Raw genomic sequence first — 18,920 nt, forward strand, 5'->3', positions numbered from 1 at the left:
TCCCTACTTGCAGAGCTCGAGGAACCAGTGGCTGAAGGAAGAGCCTCGGCGCCGCCCGCTCCGCCCGGGATCGGGGCTTCCCCTTGCAGCCGAGGGTCTGTCCCGCGGGCGCCTCCTCCCGGCCGGGCGGCGGGGCATCCCCGGCCTGGCCCCGCCCTGGGGCCGGGTCCCGCCCCCGCGGCCTCGGAGCCACCGGCGCCCGCCCCGGCGGTACTACCCCGCCCCGCCCTCCCCACCCCGCCCCGCCCCGCGCCGCCCCGCGCCGGCTCCGCAGCTCGCGCCTGCCCGGCGCCGGGCCATGGCGCTGCTGCAGAACGTGTCGCTGCAGGATCCACGGGACCGCTTCGAGCTGCTGCAGCGCGTGGGGGCCGGGACCTATGGCGACGTCTACAAGGTGCGCCGGGCGGCGGGCCGGGCGGGAGAGCTGAGAGCGGGGTACGCGATCTGCGTCTTGCTGCGGGAGCTGGCCCCCGGCCCCGCCTCCTCCTCATCCCTCCTCACCCCCTCCGCCCCTGCAGGCCCGCGACACGGTCACGTCCGAACTGGCCGCGGTCAAAATAGTCAAGCTAGACCCAGGTGAGGGCCGGGAGCCAGGGCCTCAGCGCTGGAGGGAGGGCAGAGTGCGGCGCGGGCGGGCACGGTGTGAGGGGCGGAGAGTTGCCATTTCCGAGGCCCCCCTGAGAGGCAGGCCCCAGGAGGTACTGTCGGCTGGCACCTGTATGGCCTGAAGAGAGGAGGCACTCTGCCCATTTTGCAGATGGGGGCACTGAGTTAAGGCGGCCCCCTTCATGATGCCGTGTTTCCCAGGGGACGACATCAGCTCCCTTCAGCAGGAAATCACCATCCTGCGTGAGTGCCGCCACCCCAATGTGGTGGCCTACATTGGCAGCTACCTCAGGTGAGGCTGCTTTATCCCCTTGCCCGCCCCCAGGCAGCCCCCATGTGGCCCTGCCATGTGCCCACCCCAGCTCTGTGTCACCCCAGGAATGACCGCTTGTGGATCTGCATGGAGTTCTGCGGAGGGGGGTCCCTGCAGGAGATTTACCACGGTGAGGGCTAGGACTCCAGGCCCCAGAGGGCCACAGCCTTCTTCCCATCCCCCTATCCCAACATAGGGCAGGAGGAGAGCACTGAGGCCCTGCACTTGGGCCCCTCTCCACTTCTTCACTGGCTGTGTGACCTTGAGGAAAATGCTGTCCTTCTCTGGGCTGTGTATCCTACCCTATGTCGGGAGGGGATGTGGCCAACTCCCCTTTCGCCAGCAGTGCCTGCTGCTTCCCCTACACAGGGTGGAGCCTGGGTGGGTCAGCATATACCCCCTAGACCCCCAAGCCAGCCCTTACCCCTTCCATTGCAGCCACCGGGCCTCTGGAGGAGCGGCAGATTGCCTATGTCTGTCGAGAGGCACTGAAGGTAGCTGGGCCCGTAGGACTCAGGAGCAGGGCAGGCAGCTCAGCAGGCCCCTGTGTGTGGTGGAGTGGGGTGGGGTGGGGTGGGGTGGGTGGAGTCCCTCAGGCCAAGCTGCCTGAGGGGCTGTGGGTCCTGGGGGGAAGGGGCCCCAGCCCTATTGCCGGAAGCAGCCCATTTCCCTTTTGGCTCAGTCACTTCCTGTTTGGGGAGAGGGGTGGAGGAAGCTGCTTGGGTGGGGGGCCCCAGGCCTGAGGGGGTTCAGGAGAGGGGAGATACACGGGGTAGCTGCTCTCAGGGGCTCCTTTTTGTCCGCAGGGGCTCCACCACTTGCATTCTCAGGGGAAGATCCACAGAGACATCAAGGTAGGGGTTTGGCCAAGGGCATCGTGGGAGGGAGGAGGGGACTCCTGGGGGCACCAGACGGGATTCTCTCTCCTCCATTCCCACAGGGAGCCAACCTTCTCCTCACCCTCCAGGGAGATGTCAAGCTGGGTCAGTACCCTGGGGACACCGTCAGGGCGAGGGTTCTGTGGGAGCTCCTGGAGTCTGGGAGCCTGCTTGTCCTCGGGCAAGTTGTTTTACCACTTGAGCCTCGGTTTCCCCGTTTAGAACATGGCACTGTTCTCCCTTCCTGCTGGAAAGTTGGATGTGGTTGGGTCTGTATGGAGTCTAACCCGGGACCAGGCACTGGGTCAGGGCTAGAAGGTGGTCAACCCCTCCCAGGAGGGAACCTGGCCTTGCCTTGTGCCTGTGGCCGTGGTAGCTGAGCCTGGGCCACCTGCTGTCTGAGCCCCACCAGGTGCATCCTGAGCCTGTGCCCTGGCTGTGGGTGGGGAGCAGCAGCCTGAGGTGGGGTGAGAGCGACTTTTCTCCCTGCAGCTGACTTCGGGGTGTCAGGCGAGCTGACAGCGTCTGTGGCCAAGAGAAGGTCTTTCATTGGGACTCCATACTGGTGAGGCTGTGCCTCTGGCTGAGGGGGTGGGGGCCGTGAGGGGAGGCACCTGGCCATCTCATGTGTGACCTTGCCTCCAGGATGGCCCCAGAGGTGGCCGCCGTGGAGCGCAAAGGTGGCTACAATGAGCTGTGTGACGTCTGGGCCCTGGGCATCACTGCCATCGAGCTGGGCGAGCTGCAGCCGCCTCTCTTCCACCTGCATCCCATGAGGTCAGCAGAACACTTGCCCCTGGCCTGGCCCAAGAGCCCTGTAACCCTTGACCTCTGACCTGTGGTCTCCACAGGGCCTTGATGCTCATGTCGAAGAGCAGCTTCCAGCCACCAAAACTGAGAGATAAGACTCGCTGGTAAGGGCCACATCGCCTGCTGGGGCCCCCCTTTCAGTCCAGCCTGATGGGAGTGGAGGAGCCGTCTGCGGGCTCCTCGGGTGCAGCCTTGAGGGTATGCCCTTCCTGGGCCTCCACAGACCGTCTGCAGGAGTGGGGCCTGAGCCCTGCCTCCGTGCCGGGGGCCTGTGTGGACAAGGAAGAAAGGCAGATGGTTGATAATGGAGGCGCTGCCGTGTCGCAACAGCAGTGTTGCTCAGGCCAGCTGCCTGCGGCCTCAAGGTGGCTCCTTCCTGGGCAGGCTCAGCAGAATCCTCTGGAGTGGGGGCAGGATGCTCTGCCTGAGGGTTAATCTGGGCCGGGATTGGGGCCGGGGGGCTCTTGTACCCACTAGGACCCAGAATTTCCATCACTTCCTCAAGCTTGCCTTGACCAAGAATCCCAAGAAGAGACCGACAGCAGAGAAGCTTCTGCAGGTGGGAGGCAGGAGGGTGGAGCAGGGGGCCTGATGCTCAGAGGCAGGGACCGGAGGCCAGGGACCAAGCTGCACCCCCCTCCATCCTCCAGCACCCCTTCACAACCCAGCAGCTGCCTCGGGCTCTCCTCACACAGCTGTTGGACAAGGCCAACGATCCCCACCTGGGAACCCCCTCCCCGGAAGACTGTGAGCTGGAGGTAAGTGAGAACCCCTGGGGACGTGGTCTTGGCCTGGTCTGGGGGTGAGGAGTACAGAGGTGATACAGTCATGTCCCTTCAGCTTGTCTGTTTGCAGCACAGGGAGCTTTGATCTGGTTGAGCCCACCCATTAGGAGTTGTCCCTGAGCCTGTTTCTCTCTTTGTTGCCCACTCCAATAGGCGCTTGCCCTTGACCCGGTGAAGTTAAGGGCCACCTTAACTGCAGGTCCTTAACTTAAGCCACTTTCTGTCTTCTCTGTGATCTTTGGCAAGTTCCTTGCCTCTGTGCTGGTTTTCTCATCTGTGAAAGGAAGGTGCATTTAATCTCATGGTAATCTCGGAGCGTTATTGTGACTACAAACACATCAGTGTGTATAAGGTACCTCAAGGACTACCTAGTATGAGCTGAGTGTGGGCGTGTGTCCACTGTGTGTGTTCTCTTGTAGACTTATGACATATTTCCGGACACCATTCACTCTCGGGGGCAGCATGGCCCAGCCGAGAGGACCCCCTCAGAGATCCAGTGTGAGTCTGTTTTTGGGAGGGGGAGCTGTGGATGGATTGGGGGGCTGTGTGTATGGATTTGGTGGGGGGCTGTTTGGATTGGGGAGCTATGTATGTGAATTTGGTGATGGAGGGCTGAGTGTGGACTTGGTGGGGAGCTATATGTTTGCCTTGCAGGGGGCTGAATGTATAGCATTGGGAGAGTTGGCAAAGGGCTGTCTGTGTGGAGTTGGTGGGGGCCTGTGTGTGGAGTTGGTGGGGAGCTGTGTGCAGAATTGGTATGAGTTTAGGGGTCAGTCCTTAGTCTCTGGCCCCCTAACCCCTGGATCTGGGCCCCCAGTTCACCAGGTGAAATTTGGCGCCCCACGCAGGAAGGAAACAGACCCACTAAATGAACCGGTGAGGGGCTGGCTGTGTGGCTGGGTGGTCCTTGGGGCAGGGCTAGGGATCTCTGCCGGCGGCTAAGCATCTCAAACCCAGGAGCCTTGACAGCGGCAGCAGCCTGGCCCTTAGGCCTGGGAGAGCCATTCTAACAGACCTGTCCGTGCGGGGACCGGGAGGGCGGGGGGCTCCTTCCTGGGGCAGGCTGTTTTGGACAGTTGGTGAAGGGTGGCAGAGAGCGATCATGCCTTTCTAAGATGTGGGGCTGGGACTTCCCTGGCGGTCCACGCTTCTGCTGCAGGGGGTGGGAGTTCCATCCCTGGTCGGGGAACTAATATCCCACATGCTTCATGCAGCATGGCCAAAAAACACACATGGGCCTGTCCCGCGTTGGAGGACCGCCCCCGCCCCACCACCACCTCCCTGGGCAGGTTCCGCTCCGCCTCCGCCGCGGTGACTGCCGGGTTGTGTGGCTCACCGTCTCTGCTGTCTCGCGGCGTCTTGTTACCAGCACCTCTCTTCGCCCCGCAGTCTCCGTCTCTCTCACCGTCTCTGTCGCTCTTTGCCTTTGTCCCTCTTTCACAGCTTGTCTCTTGCCTGTTACCATCTCACTTTCCATCTGTCTGTCTCTGTCTGCCTTCTGTCTCTCTTCCCGCATCTCTCCAGTGCCCTCTCACGTTGCCTGTCTGTCTCTCTGCCTCCTTCCTGGCCTTTCTGACTTGGTTTCCCCACAGTGGGAAGAGGAGTGGACGCTGCTGGGGAAGGAGGAGCTGAGCGGGTGAGTGAGGGGGAAGGAAGCTGCCGGGGGGCAGGAGCAGGAGGGCAGGCTGACCTCTGACCCCTCCCCATCCCCGCCCAGGAGCCTGCTGCAGTCAGTCCAGGAGGCCCTGGAGGAAAGGTGAGGGCCCGGAGCCCGGAGAGGGGTGGGGACCAGGCTCATGACCCCGTCATACCTCACACCTTGTCTCCCTCCAATCTGTCCCCAACAGGAGCCTGACCATCCGGCCGGCCCTGGAACTCCAGGTTCAGAGTGGAGGGGAGCTGGGGGTGGGGGTGCTGCTGGCTGGGAGTAGGTTACAGGGTCACTTGCTAACAGCTTGGCTGGGTCCCCTGACCCTCCCGCCAGGAGCTGGACTCTCCAGATGACACCATAGGAACCATCAAGAGGGCCCCGTTCTTGGGGTCATCTCCCACTGAGCCTCCAGCTGAGGACCTTCACCCCAGCCTCCCAGGTGAACCCAGGTGTGGGGGAGCAGGAGGCCAGCCTGGGGGTGGTCTGGGACTGGAATTCACGGCCACTCTGTGCCTGCAGGAACTCCACCCCTACTGCACCCAGGCCCCGCCAGCCCTCCCCTGCTCTCCACCGCCTGGGCCACCATGAAGCACCGGGAAGATCCTGAGGTGAGGGGCTGCTGAAGGCGGGTGGGGAGATGGGAGTCTGCGGGTAAGACCCTGACTCCTTTCCTCCCTCCCAGAGGTCATCCTGCCACGGGCTTCCCCCGACCCCGAAGGTGCACGTAAGTGTTTGTCTCAAAGCTCCGCCTCCCGGCTGCCTGCTGCCCACCCCGCCTCTACCGCCCCCCCACTGCCCCTTAACTTCCTCATCAGCCTCCTGCCTCCTCTCCAGATGGGCGCCTGCTTCTCCAAGGTCTTCAATGGCTGCCCCCTGCGGATCCATGCTGCTATCACCTGGATTCACCCTGTCACCCGGGGTAGGCAGGGCCAGGGACAGAGAAGGAGACTGGGAATCCCTGGTTTGGGCCAGGGGATGTAGCTGACCTCTGACCCCATGCCCCAACCTGCAGACCAGTTCCTGGTGGTGGGAGCCGAGGAAGGTATCTATACCCTCAACCTGCACGAACTGCATGAGGATACACTGGAGAAGGTGAGGCCCGGCTGGCAGGGAAGGGCCGGGGGCCTGGGGGGCCTGGGGGCTGACCACTGTCCACCTGTCACTCTGTGGCCTCCAGCTGATTTCGCACCGCTGCGCCTGGCTCTACTGCGTGAACAACGTGCTACTGTCCCTCTCAGGTACCGGGTGGGGCGGGCAGGGGGCGGGGCCAGCACCCTGCCCCCCAACTCTGATCCCCACCCCCCGCACCTCCCTCCGCAGGGAAATCCACGCACATCTGGGCCCATGACCTCCCAGGCCTCTTTGAGCAGCGGCGGCTACATCAGCAGGTCCCCCTCTCCATCCCCACCAACCGCATCACCCAGCGCATCATCCCCCGGTCAGCAACCCTGGGGGAGCCTGGCCCTGTGGGGGTGGGAGCACCCTGGGGAGCTGGAGGGACAGAGCCAGGGCTGGAACATGGCCTTTCCTGGTCCTGAGACTGTTGGGATCTTAGTCATGTCACTTGGCCTCTCTCTGAGGCCCAGGTTCCTCTTTGGTCAGCCCGGCTGGTAGCCTTCCCTCCCTCTGCTGCCAGGCCTGTCGGGAGGGAAGGAGACAGTGGATGTGAGTATGTCAGGCGAGCCCTTGGCACCGTGGTGGGTAGGCTGTGGGGCAAATGTCTTCTGAGCACCGGGAAACGCCAGTTCTTAGGTTGGGCTTGGGGACAACAAGTCCCATGAGTCCTTAACACTCAGCTCTGGGGTGAGCCAGAGCTGGGAGGGGCGGGGAGGCCTCAAAGAGGCCAGGCGAGCTTGTGGAAGTTGAGAGCACATGGGCGTCTTCCAGGCAGATGCGTTAGAGATCAGCCTTCCAGTGAGGGAGGAATATGTGTGAATTTTCCTAGGCGATCTGGGGAGGTAGAAGGTGTTTGGCCTGAGTGGGGGACGGGGAGCAGCCCAAGAGGAAGCCGTATAGGTGGTAGAGCCCTGCCTTTGATGCCAGGCCGGGATCTGGGCTTTGTCCGACTGGCAGTGGCACTGGGAGCATCTTAAAAGGATCCCTCTGTATGGCAGTCAGGACTCTTCCTGGTGCAGGTGATTTCACTCACTGGCTTCAGCACAAAGGGGAATTTAATGCCTTGGGTAGGAGTGGGGTCTGGTGCTTCCCTGGTGGCTCACATAGTAAAGAATCCATCTGCAATTCAGGAGACCCAGTTTTGATCCCTGAGTTGGGAAGATCCCCTGGAGAAGGAAATGCAACCCACTCCAGTATTCTTGCCTGGAGAATCCCAAGGACGTAGGACCCTGGTGGGCTATAGTCCATGGGGCCACAAAGAGTCAGACAGGACTGAGCAACCAAGCATTAACATATAGCACTAACAGGAGTAGGGTCAGCTGCAGGCCCAGCTGGACTCAGGCTCCAGTAGTACCCTTAGGCGTCTTCCTGCATCTCCTGGCTCTGTTTTTCTCTTGTCACCTACATCCTCAAGTAGGCTTTCCTGTCCAGTGACAGCTACCTGCAGGTCCACCCAGTGTTTCACTAGCTAATAAGCCCGTGGAACTGCAACCTCTGTTTCCAAGTAATTCCCACCACAGGCTGGGGCCAATTCTCACAGGCCTAGCTGAGGGCCGTGCCCACTTCTGGGCTGGTCACTGAGGCCACGGGATGAGGAGCCAGGGGCCAGGCCTGGGTCATGCGCCCTCTCCTGGAGCTGGGGAAGGAGAGAGGGGCTAGTCTGAGCAGATGGACACAGGAGCGCCTGCTGACGGCTGTGGTGACAGTGGGAAGGATGAATGGAGCAGGAGACCAATGAGAGGGCCGGGAAAGGAGGCCAGTGTGGTGACCCGAGACGAGGGAGGGCAGTGGGAACTGGACGGACCTGAGCAATATTTAGGAAGTAGGGTTGACAGGACTTGGGGAATAATGAGAGTGCGCATGAGGGGAAGGCAGGGACTGGGAGACCCCCAGTGAGCAGACTGCGAGGTGTGCTTATGAGGTGGTGTGTGCGTGCTAAGTCTCTTCATTCGCGTCCGACTCTGTGTGACCCTATGGGCTGTAGCCTGCCAGGCTCCGCTGTCCATGGGTGGTAGAGGCCCTCATTCAGCCGTCCAGCACCTGGTATGTGCCAGGCAGTCTCCTGGGCATGAGAACCTCCTGGGAACTTGAGACCCTTGTACTCCTCAGACTCTCTGTCAAGAGGGTCAGACAACAGTGGACGTGAGGAAGGAGGCAGTGCAGTGGTGACGTGGAGGAGGGTCAGGAGGCGGTGTTCACAGGGTGGTCAGGAAGGACATCCCTGAGAGGGTGCTGTTTGAGCAAAGGCTTGGAGGTGGTGACGGAGTGAGGCCTGAGCATATCTGGGGAGTGGGGGGTGGGGGCTGGAGCCCAGAGGCCAGGCCTGCTTGGATGAGGAACAGCAGGGAGTCAGGGGGTCCACACGGGGGTAGTGAGAAGGGACTGGCCTCCGAGGGCCCTGTTGCCACAGAGACACCTTTACCCCTGACTGAGTGTGCCCTGACTGAGGTTCTCACAGGTCAGTCTGGCTGCTGCGCTGGGAGGAGGCTGGAGGAGATACAGGCGGAAGCAGAGGCCTGGCAGGAGGCTGGTGTGACATGATGGCGCCTTGGGCCAGGGTAGCGGTGAAGGAGGACAGAGGCAGTCAGGTTCCAGTTTTATTTTGAAAGCCAGACCAACAGGATTTCCTGACAGTTGGTGGATGGAAGAGAAAGAGAGGAGTCAAGGATGACTCCCGAGTTTTGGCCTTGGCAACGGAAGGATGGAGCTGTCATCAGCTGCGGGTGGGGCAGAATTCAATGGTGTCACGTGGAGTTTGAAATGTACAAGACAGGCCTCAGCTCTTGTGGGGGAGTTGGGGGTGGCCCTGAGATCTGAGCGGGCAGGTGGGCTGTGGCCTTAGACATCGCCATGACCAGGTGGGTGGTGGAAGCCGGTGGGGAGGGTGGGGGAGGCTGGGTCGTGGCTACACCCACTGGGGAGATGAGGGGCCCAGGCCCTTTATGCAGCAGGCTCGCTCGAGGACCACGTTGGGAACCCAGTGGCCTTGGAGCTTCCTGACCTCAGTCCCAAGCCAACCTCTGCTTTGGCCCGGGACCCACAGGAAACAGGCCCAATACAGCCCCGAGTCACAGGCAGCTTTGGGTGTGTGTTCGGGAAGTCACAGTGGAGATCTCGAATTGTTGGAGAAAAAAAAAAAAAGATCTGCCTCTGTCCCATACGAAGGCCCCCTGGGAAGAGAGTGGAAGGAACAGGGGAGAGAGGAGTGAAGTGGCGGGGAGAGGTGCTAGCTTCCCCGGCGGGGCCCGCGTCCCAGCAGAGGGTGCAGGCGGGCCCTGGATCACTGCGAGAAGTGGCTGGGCTGCTGGCATGTTGCCCTGTTCCTCAGAGCAAGAAGCGGGTTCAGAACTTCCCCTGAGGGCTTGGGGGACAGCAGGTAACCAGAGCAAGGACCCCACTTCTCCCTCAGCACCAAAGGAAGCCCCCCACTGGCCACCCCGTGTAATAGCCTCAGTGGAAACAGAAGTGGACAGGGCGATTGCCGTTTTCTTGCGAGTCTTCATCTCTGGCCAGCTTGCCCACCTGTGACATATGGCATGTGGGGTGGGAGCCGGCCCTGAGTGCTCTGGCTGAAGGAGGAGCTGGAGCCTGAGTCAACTCCCAGCCCTTCCACACCTTCACTTCTTCATTCATTTCTTCATTTTGGGCTTCCTCGGTGGCTTAGTGGTAAAGAACCCGCCTGCCAATGCAGGAGATGCGGGTTCGATCCCTGGGTTGGCAAGATCCCTTGGAGGAGGAAGTGGCAACCCACTCCATTATTCTTGCCTGGGAAATTCCATGGACAGAGAAGCCTGACCAGCTACAGTCCATGGGGTGCAAAAGAGTAGAACACGACTTAGCAACTAAACAACAACAGCATTTGCATCCTTCCTTTCCTTAAAAAGGATTTTCAGTGACTGAAAATAGGTGGGAAAATATTAAGAGGGGATGAGAAAAGCTAGCCTTCTGTGAGGGCACCTGTTATGGTGGGCTCTGCTGCAAGCCCTCTGCTGAGTTAACTCATACAAACCTCACTGTGACCCTGCATGGTGGGTACCACGGTCGCACCCCCCACCCCCCATCTGCAGAGGAATCAGCCGAGGCACCGAGAGGTCAAGGGCCTTGCCCCCCAGTCACAGTTAGAGAGAATTCTGTGGGGCAAACCCCTGGTCTGGATATACAGGCTCCAGGCTGTCAATTTGGGTGCTGGAGCCTCGGGCCCAGCATCACATCCGCTTCTCAGTTACTCAAGCAAGTGATTTGGCCTTTCAGAGCCTCAGCCTGCCACCTGTGAGGCAGGGAAGGTGTTAGAACCCATCCTTAGGGCTCTGTGGGGGGTGGGCCTTGCCCAGGATGACTCCAGGGACACCTGCCCTGGTTGCTGTCCCCCCAGGCGCTTTGCCCTGTCCAACAAGATTCCTGACACCAAAGGCTGCCTGCAGTGTCGTGTGGGTAAGAGCTGGGGGGCGGGTGGGGTAGGGGGCGGGGTGGGGCGGGGCTAGCTGGGTGCAGGCGGGCACAGCCCCGGGGCCCATCGCTTCCTCTCCCCGCAGTGCGGAACCCCCACACGGGCAGCACCTTCCTACTGGCCGCGCTCCCCGCCAGCCTGCTCCTGCTGCAGTGGTACGAGCCGTTGCAGAAGTTCCTGCTGCTGAAGGTGCGGGGTGGTGGAGGGACCCCCCCCCCCCCGGGTGGGCGGCAGGGGGTCTGGGGGCGGAAATGAAGACCTGAGTGCCACTGCTGCCCCCAGAACTTCTCCAGCCCCTTGCCCAGCCCAGCAGGGATGCTGGAGCCGCTGGTACTGGATGGGAAGGAGCTCCCACAGGTGTGTGTGGGAGCCGAGGGCCCCGAGGGGCCCGGCTGTCGTGTCCTGTTCCATGTCCTACCGCTGGAGGCTGGCCTGACCCCGGACATCCTCATGCCACCTGGTGAGCTGGAGGGCCAGGCTCTGCGTGAATGTGTGTGTGCACGTGATATGTGTCTATAGAGCGTGCCCCACAGTTTACAGCTCCATGGAGACCTTGGGGATCCTGAGCTCCCAGCCTCCCTTCAGCTGGGTCTCTCCATAGAAGATGTCACTAGACCAAAGGGCTCAGCAGCTAAGACAACCTGACCCAACTCCGCGGGGGCTGCAGGGACAGCCAAGCTGGGGAAGGCAGGAGCCAGAGGCCTTCACTCTGAGCAAGGAAGCAGGATCCTGGGTGCTGGGGCAGCTCAGGGAGTAAAGGGAATGATGGTGGGTGAAGGAGGGGGAAGGCACCCTGGACCGTACGGTGCCCACACTCCCAGCCAGGGGTCTCATGAGATTTCACTCTTGATTCTCACAACAGCCCTGTGAGGTAGGTATCGTCATGCCAGGGTTACAGTTAAGGAACCTGAGGCTCAGAGATCCGAGGTCACACAGTGACTGAGTCTTGAAGCCTGGCTCCGCTGACTCCCGGATCCCTGCTCTTCCGCGGCTCCCTGGGGTTCAGCCCGGCTCCCTGTGGATGGGTCACTTTGGTGCCAAGCCTCAGTTCCCCAGCTGTGCAGTGAGATCCAGTGTCCCCCAGGGTGCTCTTGTGATAAAGGCTGCCTAACAATCTGCCCCCCGCCCCGTGTCTTCCTCTTGGAGCCAGAGCGGGGCTGGTGGCTCAGCCAGGCCGTGTCTTCCTTCTCTAACTGCAGAGGGGTTCCCGGGCTCGGCCCAGCAGGTGATCCAGGTGGACAGGGACACAGTCCTGGTCTGCTTTGACCGTGAGTATTCCTGGGATCAGGGCCAGGGTGTTGGAGTGGGTAATAAGGGAGTCCCCCACCCATCAGCATCCCCCACCCCGTCCCTGTGCAGGCTGCGTGAGGATTGTCAACCTGCTGGGTGAGCCCACGGCCACACTGGCGCCCGTGCTGACCTTTGACTTCCCCATTGAGACTGTGGGTGAGTGAACTGGACAGTGGGGGGTGGGGGTGGGTATAGAAGATGCCAGCCTGGAGTGCATGATGTGGCCCTGGGGCTTCGGGCTGGCAGCAGAACAAGGAGGCAGGTCCCCCAGCCCCTCTTGAGAGCCATCCTGGCCACCTGCAGTCTGGTCTGTGACCCACACCTAGGCCCAGGGCATAGCTGGGGGAACCAGTGGCCCTTGGTCAGGCACGGGGCTGATGGTGGCCCGGCCCTTCCCAGTGTGCCTGCAGGACAGCGTGCTGGCCTTCTGGAGCCATGGGATGCAGGGCCGCAGCCTGGACACGAATGAGGTGAGGGGGACTTGGGAACCTAGGCCTCCCCACCCAGTGGTCCCCACCTTCTAGGGGAAGGTGCGCTGGGGTGGCCTCAGTGCCCCTTTTCTTCCCAGGTGACCCAGGAGATCACAGATGAGACGAGGATCTTCCGAGTGCTCGGTGCCCACAGGTAGGACACGGTGCCCAGCCTCCCCATCAGTCACCCCCCTACACACACAGATGGCGGTGCCTTGTGCCTTCCCACCTTGCTCATCTCCATTCTCCCTCCCCTCCAGAGACATCATCCTTGAGAGCATTCCCACCGACAAGCCCGGGGCTCACAGCAACCTCTACATTCTCACAGGCCACCAGAGCAGTTACTGAGCAAGTCACCTAGCTGGCTTGGTCAGGGGCACCCCTGCTCGCCCCACGTGGCAATTCTTTCAGTCAGGGGGCCCCTCCAAGATCAGAGGAGCTCAGGCCCTGGTTCTGCTGGTCTGAAAGGGCAGAAATCCTGAGAAGAGTCTGGGGGCTGGGGAAGGGAGGGGCCCGCAGCCCACACCTCTGCAATAACTGGACCAGAAGAAGCTGCTGTCATATCCCCCTCCCAAGCGGGCAGCTGGTCCCCAGAGCACCGTGGCAGGGCCCTGGGCAGTTTGGGGGCAGCCCGGGGCTATCCATTCCATTTTGTTCCACTTTTCCTTTCCACTCATCCTGCCAAGAGCCTGCCCCTGCGCTCCATCCTAGGGAACATGGTATTTAAAAGAGAGACTATATTGGCATTAAAGCTGGTTTGATTTTATTCCACTGGTCCCTCTGGGTTAGGGGATGCTGAGCCCACTGCCTCATCTTCCGCCATGTCTCCCTCCAGTGCATCTTTCTTTGCACCAGGGGCTGTGGATAAAACATGGAAAGGGGGCCACCAGTGTTCTGGTGACTCTTATGGGGAATCAGGCAGAGGTAAAGGGGAGGCCTCAGCCCCCCATGAGATCTCAGGGTCGCTGTGTCTTCCTGGGCTCCCCTGCTAATGATGAGCCCCCTTGCCTTGCAGTGTGAGGTCTCCTTTGTGGCCAAGGAGTTATGCTGATGGGGTGGGGGGAGGTGCCGAACAACGGATTCATCCAGAGGACCCCTGTCCCAGGTGGGAGCCCACCAGGTAGCCTGTGGAAGGGCCCAGAAGGGGCCAGCCCAGGGCTGCTCTACCTAGCCCCAGGGAGGCTGCAGCCTGTGGAGACAGCCTGTCACGACCTGCATCCCGCACCCAGGCCTGGGGCTGCCTCCCACCTGCTGTCTGCTCTGTCAGGCTGGGATTACTAAACATGGGCGTGCTCATCAAGCTAGACTCTGGGAAGATTAGCCTGTGTCCATTTAACAAGAGTTCCTGGGCTCCCAGAGGGATTTCCTACCCAGATGTGGGCCAGCCCCCAGTGAGGGCAGCTGTCCTCCTTGAGGAGCCTGCATCTCAAGGGTACATCCATCCACCTGTTGCTGGCTTTGGGCTTTCCATGGTCATTCTCCCACGTGTCCCTCTTAGACAGTGCTGTGGTCCCAGGCACTGACCAGGCTGCCCTTGAGCAGAGCCTTTGGGTAGGTGAGGCAGGACTGAGGCTGCAGAAGGTGGGGAGGCCTGGGGCTGGGGGAGGAGCCTGAGCAAAGGTTCAAGGTCAGTTTGGCCGGGTCGCCTCCCTTCTGATGTTCAAGTGCTGCATGAGAACTCTGCACCTGTGGGCCGTTGGTAAATATTTGATAAATGAATGAAGTGCTGAGTGGGTGGGTAGATGGCAGCCCAGTCCCTAGTGCTCCTGGCAGGGGACCCCAAGCCATCTCGTGTTCGTCACATTGTCCCCTTGTCCACCCTCCTGCAGAGCTTTGACTTCTCTCTCAGGGACAAGGGAGGGTTTCTCAACTGAAATGGGGGCTCAGATCAGGAGTGGAGACACAGCTCCTGTGTTCTCCCTGAGACCCAAAGGAAGGGAAGAGGCACCTTCCAGGTTCTGAAGGTTTGCCTACACCCACTTGGGGGGCATTTGATGTGCCAGGTGGAGGGGGTGACAGGGATGATTCCTAACTTCCATTTTTCCAGATTTCTTGGCAGAGGTGCAGGATTGAGGAGTGCCAGGGTTGGGGAGGTGAGCTTCTGCCCAGTGGACATAGACCCTGACCCTTGACGCCCAGGTACCCCGGGAGGACTCGGCCCACAGAGCAGCAGGCAGCAGACAGTGCCACCTTGTGGCAGGCTGGTCCCCCAACATACTAAAGCAGTTGGGGGGTGGTCAGACTGTAAAGTGCCAAAAGCAGGGGGCCTGGGAAAAGCAGGGACCTTTGATAAAATATTTGCTGCCAGCAAAGGCTGGCTACTAGCCAAAGAAAGGTCAAGAAGCCAGGGAATATGCACTGAAAGACCAAAATTGTTATTTTATCTGTGTGTTTTTTAATAGATAACCCTTGGCCATGGTACACAGGTGTTTTTTTTTGGGGAGGAGCATACCACGTGGCCTGTGGAACTCACCCCCCGCCGCCCCTGCCCCAGACCAGGAACCGCTGAATCTTAACCACTGGACCACCAGGGAAGTCCCACAATTTAAAAAAAAAAAATACAAAGTAGATAATAATGACAAGTCTCCTACCCAGGTCCCAGTTGCTTATGAACTCCCTGGAAGCACTCACGCATGTTTAAGCAGTTCAGCATGCACTCGTCTTTCCCCTTTCTTACATGGTGATAGATTCCACACGGTGTTCTAATCTTGCCCTTTAAAATCCATCCTGGAGAGAATTCCCTGGCAGTCCAGTGGTTAAAACTCTGCTTTCACTGCTCGGGGCCCAGGTTTGATCCCTGGTTGGGGAACTAAGATCCCACAAGCTGTGCAGTATGACCAAAAAAAAAAAAATCTGTCCTGGAGAACTTTCCATGATCAGTGCCTCCACCTTTGTTCTTTTATATTTAGTGATGTTCCACTGTATGGGTTTCTCATAACTAATGGGAATTAACCATAGTTAGATCCTACTGATGGAAATTTCAGTTGTTTCTACTAGTGTGATATTACAAATGATGCAGCAATAAATACTCCTAAGCCAGTGCCACTCTGTACATACTCAAGTGCCCCATAGGATAAATTCCTGGAAGTGGCCTTGCTGGGTCAGAGCTGGCTTTGTTCTTGTGATAGCTACTGTCACATTGACCTCCCTGGGCAGGAGCCTCTGGGATGGGTCAGATCAGCCTCTCTAAGCCATCCTGTGGGTAAGTGGAAGAGGCAAGTCACCCCAGGATGTTTGGGTAGCTGGCCCATACCCTGAGTCAAGTTAAAGAATCCACCTGCAATGCAGATGTGTTTGATCCCTTGGTTGGGAAGATTCCCTGGAAGAGGGCATGGCAACCCACTCCAGTATAATTTCCTGGAGAACCTCATGGACAGAGGAGCCTGGTGGGCTACAGTCCATAGGGTCACAAAAGAGTTGGACACAGCTGAAGCAACAGCACACACACACACGATCAAACGCTTAGATCGGGGAAGAAAAGCACAAAACTCGAACGATGGTCCCTGTGAGGGTAGTGGGACTGGGGTAAGGAAGGACCTCAGGAATTTGCGAAGGTAGTATTTTGGTTCTCAGGCTGGTTGAGGGGGTTCATGGATGTTCAATTTATAGCTCAGTTCCTAATGCACGTGAGGGTCCACATACTTTTTGTATGTATCAAATACTATGTAAGGGACTTCCCTGTGGCCCAGTGGGTCCATGTTTCCACTGCAGGTGTCGAGTTCCATCCCTGGTCAGGGAATTAAGATCCCCCATGCCATGTCACAGACTTCCCTCAGCTGATAAAGAATCCGCTTGCAATGCAGGACACTCCAGTTCAATTCCTAGGTCAGGAAGATCCCCTGGAGAAGGGATAGGCTACTCACTCCACTATTCTTGGGCTTCCCTGTTGGCTCAGATGGTAGAGAATCTGCCTGCAATGCAGGAGGCCTGGGTTCAATCCCTGGGTTGGGAGGATCTCCTGGAGGAGGGCATGACAACCCAGAAAATCCCCATGGACAGAGGAGCCTGGTGGGCTACAGTGTATGGGGTCGTAAAGAGTTAGACACAACTGAGTGACCAAGCACAGCACATGCCATGTCACAAATCCAGAAGAAAAAAACTGTTAGAAAACAGAAGTTTAAATATTTTAAGGCAAGCACTCAAAAAACTCAGTAATGGCTTAGAAAACAAAACCAAAAAGCCAAGATAGTCCTCTCCTAGACGATGAAATCAAGTGGAGATAATGAAACCAATGTTCTGTGACAAACTCTGGGCAGGTCCCTCTCTTTAGCTGCTTTCTTCTGTTGCTTCTTTTAAAACAGCTTTATTGAGATATAATTGGCAATGAACTGCATATATTAAAAATGTACTGTTTGATGACTCTCACACACATATACCTGTGAAGCCATTATTGCAATCAAGATAAATGTTTCCATTGCCCCAAAAGCTTCCTCTTTGTCATCAGGCCCTCCTGTTCCTCCCTGCCTCCCCGGCCCCAAGTAACCACTGTTTTGTCACTAGGCGTGAATTTGCATAGTTCAGAATTTATATAAATAGAAACATATGGTATGGACTCTTTTTGACTTCTTTCACTAAGCATCATTATTTTGAGATTTATCCATGTTGTTTCATATATTAATGGTCATTCCTTTTATTGTCAAGTATTCCATTGGATGGATGTTCCAGTTTGTTTAGCTAATTGCCTATTGATACCACATTTGGGCTGTTGCCAGCTTTGGACTATTTATTGCAAATAAAGTTGCTATGAACATTCACATACATGTCTTTGTGTGGATATAAACTTCCATTACTCTTGGGTAAATGCTTTTGAGTGGAAGGGCTGGGTCATGTGGTATGTGTTGTTTCACTTAAAACATTTTTTTTGTTCAATTCTGATTTTAAAAAAAAATCTTGTTTCACTTTTTAAGAAAATGCCAAGCTGTTTTGCAAAGTTGTTGGACCATCTGCATTCCAACCAGCCGTGCAGGAGAGTTCTAGTTCCTCCAAGTCTTCATTAACACTTGGTATTGTCTGTCTGGTTTACTTTTAGTCATTCAAATAGGTGTGTGGTAGTATCTCATCGTGGTTTTAACTTGTCTTTCCCTCATGACTAATGATGTTGAGCATCTTTTCCTATGTTTATTTACCATATACAGACACACCTCAGAAATAGTATGGGTTCAGTCCCATGTCACTGCAATAAAGGGAGTCCTGTGAATTTTTTTGTTTTAAAGAACATATGACAATTACATTTATACTATACCAAGTCTATTTGGAGAAGGCAACGGCACCCCACTCCAGTACTCTTGCCTGGAAAATCCCAGGGATGGGGGAGCCTGGTGGGCTTCTGTCTACGGGATCGCACAGAGTCGGACACGACTGAAGTGACTTAGCAGCAGCAGCAGCATACCAAGTCTATTAAGTGTGTGACAGCATTATGTCTTTAATAAATGTACACACCTTAATTTAAAAATATTTTATTGCTAAGAAATGCTAACCATCATCTGAACCTTCAGCAAATGGTATCTTTTTGCTGGCTGAAGGTTTGAAATATTGTGAGAACTACCAACATGTGATGTTCCCTTCTTCAGGGGATCTTCCCCACCCTGGGCTTGAATCCAGGTCTCCCGCACTGCAGGTGGATTCTTTACCAGCTGAGCCACCGGAGAAGCCCTCAACGTGTAACAGAGAAAAAGGAGGCAAACACTTTTGGAAAAATGGCACCGATGGACTTGCCTGACACAGGGTTGCTATAAACCTTCAATTTGTAAACACAGTCTGCAAAGTACAATAAAACGAAGTGCAATAAAGCAAGGTCTGCCAGTATACATGTGTGTGTTCACTCACTCAGCTGTGTCCCACTATTTGCGGCCCCATGGACTGTAGCCCACCAGGCTCCTCTGTCCATGGGATTCTCCAGGCAAGAAGCCTGGAGCAGGTTGTCATCTCCTTCTCCAGGGGATCATCCTGACCCAGGGATGGAACATGCATCTCCTATGTCTCTTATGCTGGCAGGAGGATTCTTTACTACTCGTGCCACCTAGGAAGCCCACTGGTATACATATCCTTTGGTAAAGTGTCTATTCAAATCTTTTGCTTTTAAAAATAGGGTTGTCGGACTTCCTTGGTGGCTCAGTGGATAAGAATCCACCTGCCAACGAAGGGAATATGGGTTCCATCCCTGGTCCAGGAAGATTCCACATGGTGTGGAGCAACTAAGCCCTTACACCACAACTAATGAGCCTGTGTGCCATGACCACTGAAGCTCATGCTCACAAGAGAAGCCACTGCAATAAGTCCAAGCACTGCAATGAAGAGTAGTCCCCACTCGCCACAACTAGCGAAAGCCGGCTCACGGTAACGAAGACCCAGCATAGCCAGAAATAAATATTTTTAAAAATAGAATTAAAATTCCAGCTTTGAGATACAAATGACATAAAACATATTGAAAGGTTAAAGTGTACTGTGTGATGATTTGATACACATATATTGTGAAATGATTACAGTAAGTTTAGTTAACACCACAGGAGTTGTCTGTTTTCTTATTGCTGAGTTTTGAGAGTATGGATAAAAGT

General features: G+C 57.1%; 1 protein-coding gene across 2 annotated transcripts; it reads left to right on the plus strand.

Moving 5' to 3' along the window:
- The first annotated feature begins 236 nt into the window (after positions 1-236).
- On the plus strand, positions 237-18,158 carry MAP4K2 (mitogen-activated protein kinase kinase kinase kinase 2). 2 transcript variants are annotated; one of them, XM_088832292.1, is made up of 32 exons: positions 237-394; positions 519-576; positions 808-898; positions 985-1,049; positions 1,358-1,413; positions 1,726-1,773; positions 1,860-1,902; positions 2,290-2,362; positions 2,443-2,574; positions 2,649-2,711; positions 3,085-3,166; positions 3,258-3,365; positions 3,812-3,890; positions 4,210-4,268; positions 4,985-5,028; positions 5,110-5,148; positions 5,240-5,273; positions 5,377-5,482; positions 5,563-5,651; positions 5,726-5,767; positions 5,878-5,962; positions 6,056-6,135; positions 6,221-6,281; positions 6,364-6,481; positions 10,532-10,590; positions 10,692-10,795; positions 10,889-11,066; positions 11,806-11,874; positions 11,966-12,052; positions 12,296-12,366; positions 12,465-12,520; positions 17,937-18,158. In XM_088832292.1, exons 1-32 carry the CDS (start codon positions 299-301, stop codon positions 17,959-17,961), a joined length of 2,400 nt encoding a protein of 799 aa, XP_088688418.1. In that variant the 5' UTR covers positions 237-298; the 3' UTR covers positions 17,962-18,158. The 2 variants fall into 2 exon arrangements, with proteins under 2 accessions (XP_088688418.1, XP_088688417.1); XM_088832291.1 differs by lacking the exon at positions 17,937-18,158 and adding an exon at positions 12,627-16,912.
- Positions 18,159-18,920: the final 762 nt, after the last annotated feature.

The sequence above is a fragment of the Moschus berezovskii genome, chromosome 25, assembly GCF_049115385.1.
Source record: "Moschus berezovskii isolate FMDL1 chromosome 25, NW_MosBer_1.0, whole genome shotgun sequence".
Taxonomy (NCBI): domain Eukaryota; kingdom Metazoa; phylum Chordata; class Mammalia; order Artiodactyla; family Moschidae; genus Moschus; species Moschus berezovskii.

Bases quoted from the DNA above. Each gene is read 5' to 3' on its own strand.
- MAP4K2 (XM_088832291.1), top strand. From the start codon at position 299: ATGGCGCTGCTGCAGAACGTGTCGCTGCAGGATCCACGGGACCGCTTC. The intron at 899-984 runs GTGAGGCTGCTT...GTGTCACCCCAG, and splicing joins TACATTGGCAGCTACCTCAG to GAATGACCGCTTGTGGATCT. The intron at 6,136-6,220 runs GTGAGGCCCGGC...TGTGGCCTCCAG, and splicing joins ATGAGGATACACTGGAGAAG to CTGATTTCGCACCGCTGCGC.